The sequence below is a fragment of the Solanum stenotomum genome, chromosome 8 (assembly GCF_019186545.1).
Source record: "Solanum stenotomum isolate F172 chromosome 8, ASM1918654v1, whole genome shotgun sequence".
Taxonomy (NCBI): Eukaryota; Viridiplantae; Streptophyta; class Magnoliopsida; order Solanales; family Solanaceae; genus Solanum; species Solanum stenotomum.
This window is the reverse complement of record NC_064289.1, coordinates 46,152,218-46,160,697: the sequence shown is the minus strand read 5'-3', so window position 1 is coordinate 46,160,697 and position 8,480 is coordinate 46,152,218. Positions and strand designations below refer to the sequence as shown.

Here is an 8,480-nt window from a genome sequence, read left to right as displayed (position 1 = left end):
GACTCATTTGCGTTGGATGTATTCTATTGAAAGAACTATGTGTGACTTTAAGGGGCTTGTTCGTAATCGAAAAAATCCAGAAGGGGCAATAGTAGAGGGTTTTTCAGCTATAGAGTGTTTGACCTTTATTTCGAGATACCTACCTGATATGGTGAAGACAACATTTAGTAGGTATCAAACCGAAGATGATGAGGACAATCAAACAGAAGAAGGTGATGTTTCTCCTTTATTTCCTAAGACAGGTCATCCAATCAGAAGTATGAATAAAAGAAAATACAAGACTTTTAACATGGAGCATCATGAGTGGTTTGAAGCTCATCGATATGCTTTGTTCAATACTGGAGATGAAAAAGTAGAGACATTCATAAAGTAAGATAAAATAGTCATTTATTTTTAAAAATCATTTATATGTTATGATAATGTGTTTTAAATTCCATTAATAAATATACATTGTTTAAATTGCATATCATGCTTGCAGGGAACATAAGCATTTAATTGATAATCGTACCAGAGGAAATGCATGGGTAAAAGCACAGATCCATAGTAGAGAATTCAGTGATTGGTTTAGGGATAAAGTTAAAAATATTGAAGTGTCCAATCACTTAAGATGGCTAGCTAAAGAGCCTAATTTTGTGGCTAAAAGATATACTGGATATTTCATTAATGGATATAGATTTCATACAAAGACACGGGATGACCCTTGCAAGACTCAGAATAGTGGAGTGACTTTGTCAGCAACAACAGATAGTTTTGCTAATGCTAGGGACCAAAATCCTATCGATGGAATGGTTATCTATTATGGAATTATTCAGGATATTATTGAGATTGATTATTGGGGTTGCTTTAGTGTTGTACTTTTTAGATGTGATTGGTTTCATAACGAAGTCGATGAATATGGATTGACTCGGGTATACTTTAATAAAAAATGCAGCACGAATGATCCTTTTGTACTAGCATCTCAAGTGCATCAAGTTTTTTATGTGGATGACCCAATTGAGAAAAGTGTATATTATGCAAGAAATAAAGTCCCAGTGGATTTGTATGATTTGGAGGAAGAGAATTGTCCTAATATTGAAGAAACATTTTGGAGAGAGACTAACGATGACATTGGTTCATCAAAAATAGTACTCGATGTAGATGTTAGATGGTCGAGAGAAGATCTCCCTATTGATATCATTGATCTGCCTGCCCTTGCACAACATTCAGAAGATGTAACTATGGAAACATCAGAAGAGGAGGATGACTTTGATGATACCGATTGGGATTGGATGGAGGATAATGATTGACAAAGGATCTTCCGAACTTGTTCAAATACATTCTCTTCTTAACTTTTTTGTAGTGAGTAATAAATACCTTTTGAGTTGCATCATATAAAGTATGAATGTCGATTGGACTCTATTTGGATTTCTGCCTATTTGCTATTGCTAGTTGTTTCATTTCTGCTTATTTGTTCTGGAATATTTTCTTGCTAATGTTGGTACGTACTATAGATGTATTAGTAATTAAGATTCTTTATTTATTGCTTTGTTATACTTCTCTTTGCATCTTCTGCCATTTCTCTAAAATCCCATTGAGTAGCAGGCTCTCGAAAGTTAGATTTCAAACTAGTTAAGATATAAATTAGTTAATCAACTTCAGCTTGAATCCATTGCTTGTTATTCATCTTCCCTGAGCTAGAATTTTCCTTGTTGGATGGTTGAAAAGTGATTTCTTGACCAGCAAATTTTTTAAAATAAGAAACAAGAGGAGAATTATTCTTGATAATATGTTTCAGCTACTGATCCTATGGTTGTTTGTTCTTCTCACTTTCATTGTTTTTGTTCTTCACATTTGAAAATTCTGCACTAAGAGGCTTCTTTTGTCTTATTTTGCACAGATTTAGATAGTCATGAGTCAACAAGAGTCTTCAAAAAGAAACAAAAGAGCAAAAAATAACACATATGCTAAACCTAGATCATTATCATTCTTGGCAAATAAAAAACGACGGCTATTGACAACAAATGAAATTGTTCAAGCTATAGAGTCAGAGAAAGGACATCTGCTTAAATTGATTGAACAACAACCAGAAGCACCACAATCTGAAGCTAATGGACAATCTGTAGAGGAGCAGCCTCTTGAGCAGGAACCTATAGAGGATCAAGTGCAAATGAACTCTGTCACTCCTCCAACTGGTGAACAACCTGAAGAACAAGGTAACATATAAACTTAGAAACTTACTAAATTCATCTATGAATTCTAATTTCTTATATTTTCTTATAGCTGAAGGTGATTCCAGTAAAAACAAAAGAGGTCAAACGCAAATGCATAATGTACATGCACGAAAAGAGCGTAAACTGATCTTATTGAATAAGCTAAATCAACCGGTTGGTCCTACTGAAGACGTTGTGACAGAGTTAAGTAGCTTTCTAGGTACATTGGCAAGAAATGCGACTCTTTGCCCATTTGATATATTTGATTAGAGGAGCATGGATACTAAAAAGGATTTATGGGATTATACTAAGGTTTGGAGTTTCCAATATTTAATTTCTTGTAAAATTATTTTACTTCAATTGGCGAACTAAATGACACCAAATTGTAGGAGAAATACATTATTCCTGAAGCTGCAAAAGATTGGGCTTTGGTAACAATTCGAGAGGCTTGGAGAAGGCATAGACGTGACTTGAAGATAAATTATTACGATCCATATGACAATGATGAAATTCGAATGGCAAAAAAGCCCGGTCATATTCCAAAATGTCAGTATAGAGAGCTCCTTAAATATTGGAAGTCTGAGAAATTCAAGGTAAAATGTACTTCAGAATCTCAAACATCCAGCTTATTCTTCTCCTGATCTCTTTTGTGATATAATTGCTGCTGCAACTTTATTTTTCTTTAACTTTCTCTTCTGCTATTCTCTCTGTTGCAATATTGTTACAGCTTGTTACTTCTTCCAGTGTGGTATTCACAAATGTAACAGGATAATTTTTTTGACATGTTGAGGATAATAAAACTTTATGAAATGTTGTTGGGAGTGAGGGAGGGCTTTTCTGCCCTTTCTTATAGGGAATAACAAACACTTCAATAAAAAGAGTGGTTATCAGTCATTTTTTCTTCTCTTATCTTGTTCCTATGATCCTATCTATAGCTCACAATTGTCAAATTTGCATAGGATGTCTTCATTTTCATTATTAAATTATGATTTGATATTGGTATATGAAAAAGGTAACAATATCTTCATCAGCAAGAAGATAGTTGGTTGTGTTCTGACTTGAATAAGATAAATGATTGACCAAAGGGTGGCTGTAACTGTTATTATCTATGTTTATCACATTTCCTTCGACTAAAAGATATGCTAGTAAGTAAGAAAGAAATAATCAGTGAATGAAGACAATCAAAGGATAATCAGACCAATATAACATGCAGCTGCATTTTCATTGAGGGTGCAATGCTTCCGAGAAAGTGAATCATCCTAATTTCTTGCCTGAAGGGTAATCAACTTTCTCTTCTGCTATTAAGGTTAACTGAACTCTTCTGCTATTCTTTTCTCTGTTTCATAAAGTTTTATTATCCTCAACATGTCAAACTCAGTAATTTCATTTAGAAGTTGATAAGATATAAATGTAACAGGATAAAAAGTAACGTGTTCAACTCTTTACTCAAAAAGAAAAAATCTTAAGAACTTATTTATTAGTTAAGTTTGATCGCTGAAATTTGCATCAAGGTTCACTAAACTAAGTGCCCTTTTGGATAAACTTAGTTTGATCAGTGAAATCTACAGATTAGTTTTAGCTTCATATGACAGTAACATTCGTACTTACAAAGCATATTCTTTAGTTGGATTTGTTAAAAAAGAAATATTGAGACATTCACCTCGTCTAGTACATTCTGTAGCACCAATATGCCTTTGGTTAACATTATTGATTCATTTATTTGCAGAAAATGTCTGAAACAAATACTAAGAACCGAAAAAAGCTGATGAATCCACACACAGCAGGCAAAAAGAGTTTTGCTTTAATCCGCAGTAAATTGGTGTGTTCTCTTATTTATTATCTAGGCTTAACCTTTTATTTAAGAAATTCCTGATATCTATTTTTATGTGACTAGGAAAAAGAAAAGGAATCTGTATCTGCTAAGGAGCTCTTTGTGGTCACAAGAACAAGAAAACCTGATCGTTTGTACAAGGCATCAAATGAGAACACAACTAGTAAAATTGTACGAATACTGTCAATATAATATTTTTTTATTAAGACAAATTATTTATTCTAAATTTTAATTTACAAGACTGCTTGTTGGATATGTTTTCTTAGGCTGAAATGGAGGAAATTGAAAAGCAAATGAGCACAAATGGTCAGTCTGTTGATGCATTTTCAGCTGTCATGGGTCCTGAACATCCGGGACGTCTAAGACTATATGGAGTGGGGGTTACAAAGACAACTCTGAAAAAGAAAGTTGACAATTCTAAACCAACTTTAAATGCAACAAATGATGTAGTGCAACAAATGCAAGAAAGGATGCAAAAAATGGAGAAACAAATGGAGGAACAAAGGAGAACTATGCGACAAGAAGTTATTGCTGATGTAGTTGCACAACTTCAGCATGCAGGATTAATTGATCCTAACATACTAGCAGCATTGTCCGTTCCTTCACCAAGAGAAGCTACTTCTGCTCAAACAGCTGAGCAAGGTTAGTGTGGCTAAATCTCTATTTAGACTATTTCTTCTTCTCCTTCTACTACTACTTTATCTTTCTCTTGCAACTCTTCTTCATTTCTCTGTTGCGACTGTACTTTCTCTTGACAGTAGAAAACATTAATACTCTTGGCTACACTTAACAGTGTATTTTCCGATTTCCTGGTGGACTAGTTTGTTAACTGAATTGATGGTGATTTGAGTTTTGTAAGCTAGCCCTCCTGATCATTGCCTAATGAATCTCGAGACAATTTCATATTTATATTATATTACACGTATGTTTTAGCCTGAAAACTCTTTCTAGTGGCTTTTTTTGAATATTGTATCTCCCCCAGCAAAGTTCTCTATTGTCAATTCTTTTCTCTTATTGTAGCATTTTAATGTTTGTTGGACTGCTGTGAATGGCCTGTGTTAGCAGACACCTCTTGTGAATGGCCTGTGTTATCATTTTTTGCTTCTTTTTTTTTTAGAGGGTTGGTGTTGGCTTCTATGTTTCCTCCCATTTTTCCTAACCCTACTTCTTCCCCTACTTTTAGTGTCTGGCTAATCTGAATAAGATTTTCCAGTTCTGTTCATTAAGATTGTTTCTCGTGGACTGTTTTGATTACTTTTACAGCTAAGATTCCACCCCCAATAGTATACTTACATTCTTCCATCATCATAACGTAGTAGTCTTTTGATTTGAAGATGATTGGAAGCATTCCATTGTGTTTTAAATGTCTTGCAATCACTGCTTCTCTTCCGTGGTGTACTTGGTTAACATACTAGTCATTATAGGCAAGACAATGACATTGGAGATATGGATGGCAGGTATTGACTGTGTTTGTAATGATGGGGGTTAATAAGGATGAAAATTTCATCCTTGTACAAAAAGTGCCCTATACATAGACTATAAGTTTGGATGTAACTCGAAGATAGACTCACATCTGAGATAACATGTCCCTAAAGGGTATAAAAATAACTGAAAATAAAAGTGCATAAATACATGTTAGAAACTGAAATGTCTTTTTTTAATTCTGATCTTGAGATTAGGCCTGCCATACTGATCATTCTTCAGTGCAACTTCCACTTGTCTAGGCAAACAAAACACCTCAGTAAAGAATGTGTCATGCTTTACCATGACTCTAACATTGGCTAGTAAATCAGCGACTTCATTAGCTTCTCTGAAACAGTGAGTTTTTCTAAAATTGCTAGTCTTCATGATCTGTTAATAGTTGGCTTTGCTCTTTCAATCTTGCTGCACAACTCTTTCCAACTACCTCTGAAATTAAGACATGGAAAGTGTTTGTTAAGAATTAGAATCATCAATCTTTCTACCTGTTCCGCAACTCTGTAAGTAGAAACCTTTGAGCCTTCAAATCTCGATTTGCATCTAGGCTTCCAAATCTCCCAGCTCAAAACTGTAGGGAGGCATTCTAAGACATGAGGAAGTAGATATCACTTAAAAGGCTGGTCTATCAAACACTATATGGTAGTTGCACAGACCAGTGAAGAAAAACCAGCCATGTTCTGTACTTGAATAGAGACTCTAGCTGGTATAATTCCCAGAAGCAGTATGCAAATATCTCCTACAACTATGCTATTTTCTTGATGTCATTTGAATCTTATTGAATTTTTTTTTACTTTTGGTAAGTAAATATTTTATTTACCAAGTAAACGTTACAAAGGATAAAGTAGTCGGTATAGACATAAGCTCTATCCTTGCTAAACAAAGTTCTCACATCTGCTAGCTATCTCTATGGGTAAGAATTTAAAGTGCTTAATCTAGTAGCTATTCTTGGATACCTAATGCCTCTTCCATGTATCTCCTTAATTATATGCCTGATCAAATAGCTTATTGACTGCTGTTTTTGTTGAAAAATTCTGGTATTGCGCTCTAGCCATAAATGATAAACTTTGTTTACCATTGCCATTCTATACACAAGGGACTTGTTGCTTCTCCCTTTCATGTAGTGCACTGCCCAATTTATCTCATTAGTCCAGTTCATTGCATTTCTTTCTATTCCTTGCTAATGTAGTATACTCTCCACAACTCTGTTGCATATGCACATTGAAAAAAAAATGTGATCATGATCTTCATCTACAGATTGGCATAAGGACAGGTTAGTACTTGAATGATTCCCCACTTTGCCAATCTATCTTTGGTTGCAAGTCTTCTTTTCACTGCTAAATACATGATGAACAACCACTTAGGGGCTCCAAAGTTTGTACAATGGAAATCTTTTTAGTACTCAAGGGCACTCCAATTAAGGTACCTAAAATGTAGTTCACCTTTCACATATTGTAACTCCTGCAGTATCTCCTCTTGCTGTTGTTTATTGACTCCTCCAAAATAGACACTACTCTTTTCTTCATTTGCAACCAGACCTGAAACTTTAGAGAACATCATAAAACAATTTTTAATACACTTCAATGATTTTATATCACCTCTACAAAACACTAGCAGATCATCAGCAAAGCTCAACTGCACTATTTTCTTTTTTTTGCATCTAGGATGATAGTGGAAATCAGAATTTTTCTGCAAGTACTTTAAAATTCTAGTCAAGTAATCCATGGCTAGCTAGCACAAACAGGTAAGGAGACATTGGATCTCCTTGTCTCACTCCCGTCTTGGCCTTAAAAGGAGTTGTGCTATATCCATTTATCTGGATAAAATAAGTGATTGTAGTAACACATTGCATGATCCACTACTGAATGACTTTGGTTGGCATTTGAAGCTCCTCCAGAATCTGTTCCAAGAATGACCATTATTCCAAAGAATCATATGCATAAATCTTATTGAATTTTATGCATGTTGTAGATATAGAGTGATAACTTTAAAATATATCACTGAAGTCATTGAACTTTTGCAAGAAAACTGCTAAATTATTTTGTATTTCATTAATTGTATGTAGGTGATGATATCTAAGGAGATGAAAGCAGTACTGAAGACTTGACATAGGAGCTGAATTGAGTTTATGTTAACTTTACCCATGTTTTGGAAGTCTGTTATTTTTGAAGATTGTGTGGTGCATCTGTACATTTCACCCTTTTTGAATAGCTGTAAAAATGTTTATGTATTTTGCTTTTATCGTTACTACGCACCCAATTGCAACCATGGATCTTAGATTATAATTTTGGTAATGAAATATAACTTCTTCCCATGGTCTTTTTATGTGTATTTTATGCTACAAAAGTATTGCAATGGCTCAATTAATAATATATGTGAAACCCACACTATATATATGTTGGAATAGCCTAATATTAATCGTTGCAATAGCTTGATATTAATTGTTGCAAAAATAAAGAATTGTTGCATTACCCTGTAATAACTGTAACAATAGATATTGAGCAACAATTATATAATAGCTTAAAACTGATGCATTACCATATAATAACTGTTGCAATAAAATGAAATGGTTGTTAAAATAATCGTAGCAACAGCCTATAAAGAACTGTTGCATAAAAATCTATCGCGACGGTACATAACCATACCAATAGGGTATTAACCGTCGGCATAAAACTTTAGTGCGACGGTTCATAACCGTACCAATACAACTTTAACCGTTGGCAATTAATCAATTCGGAAACCGTCGCAATAGGGTCATCTACTGCTACAATTATTGTAACCGTCGGAAACAACCGTTGCAATAGATCTATTGCTACACCTTCTATTGTAGCGGTTGTCTAAACCGTGGCATTAGAGCTAAAGCAACGGTAGCTAAGCCTATTGCTACAGTAATTTAACCGTGCCATTAGATCATATTTCTAGCAGTGCGCAAGCGAGTATCGAGTGGTGAATTAGAACTAAATTTGCAACTTTAGTTCATGAAT

The 8,480-nt window shown here is 34.4% G+C and overlaps 1 protein-coding gene across 1 annotated transcript; it reads left to right on the top strand.

Annotated features, from left to right (window-relative positions):
• Nucleotides 1–2,357: 2,357 nt before the first annotated feature.
• LOC125874341 (uncharacterized) lies at nt 2,358–7,575 on the top strand. Its single transcript, XM_049555215.1, has 6 exons — nt 2,358–2,501; nt 2,579–2,782; nt 3,916–4,008; nt 4,084–4,192; nt 4,477–4,662; nt 7,562–7,575. Exons 1-6 carry the CDS (start codon nt 2,466–2,468, stop codon nt 7,573–7,575), a joined length of 642 nt encoding a protein of 213 aa, XP_049411172.1. The 5' UTR covers nt 2,358–2,465.
• The last annotated feature ends 905 nt before the right edge of the window (nt 7,576–8,480 follow it).

Bases quoted from the DNA above. Each gene is read 5' to 3' on its own strand.
- LOC125874341 (XM_049555215.1), top strand. From the start codon at position 2,466: ATGGATACTAAAAAGGATTTATGGGATTATACTAAG. The intron at 2,502-2,578 runs GTTTGGAGTTTC...ACCAAATTGTAG, and splicing joins ATTTATGGGATTATACTAAG to GAGAAATACATTATTCCTGA. The intron at 4,193-4,476 runs TACGAATACTGT...ATGTAGTGCAAC, and splicing joins GAACACAACTAGTAAAATTG to AAATGCAAGAAAGGATGCAA.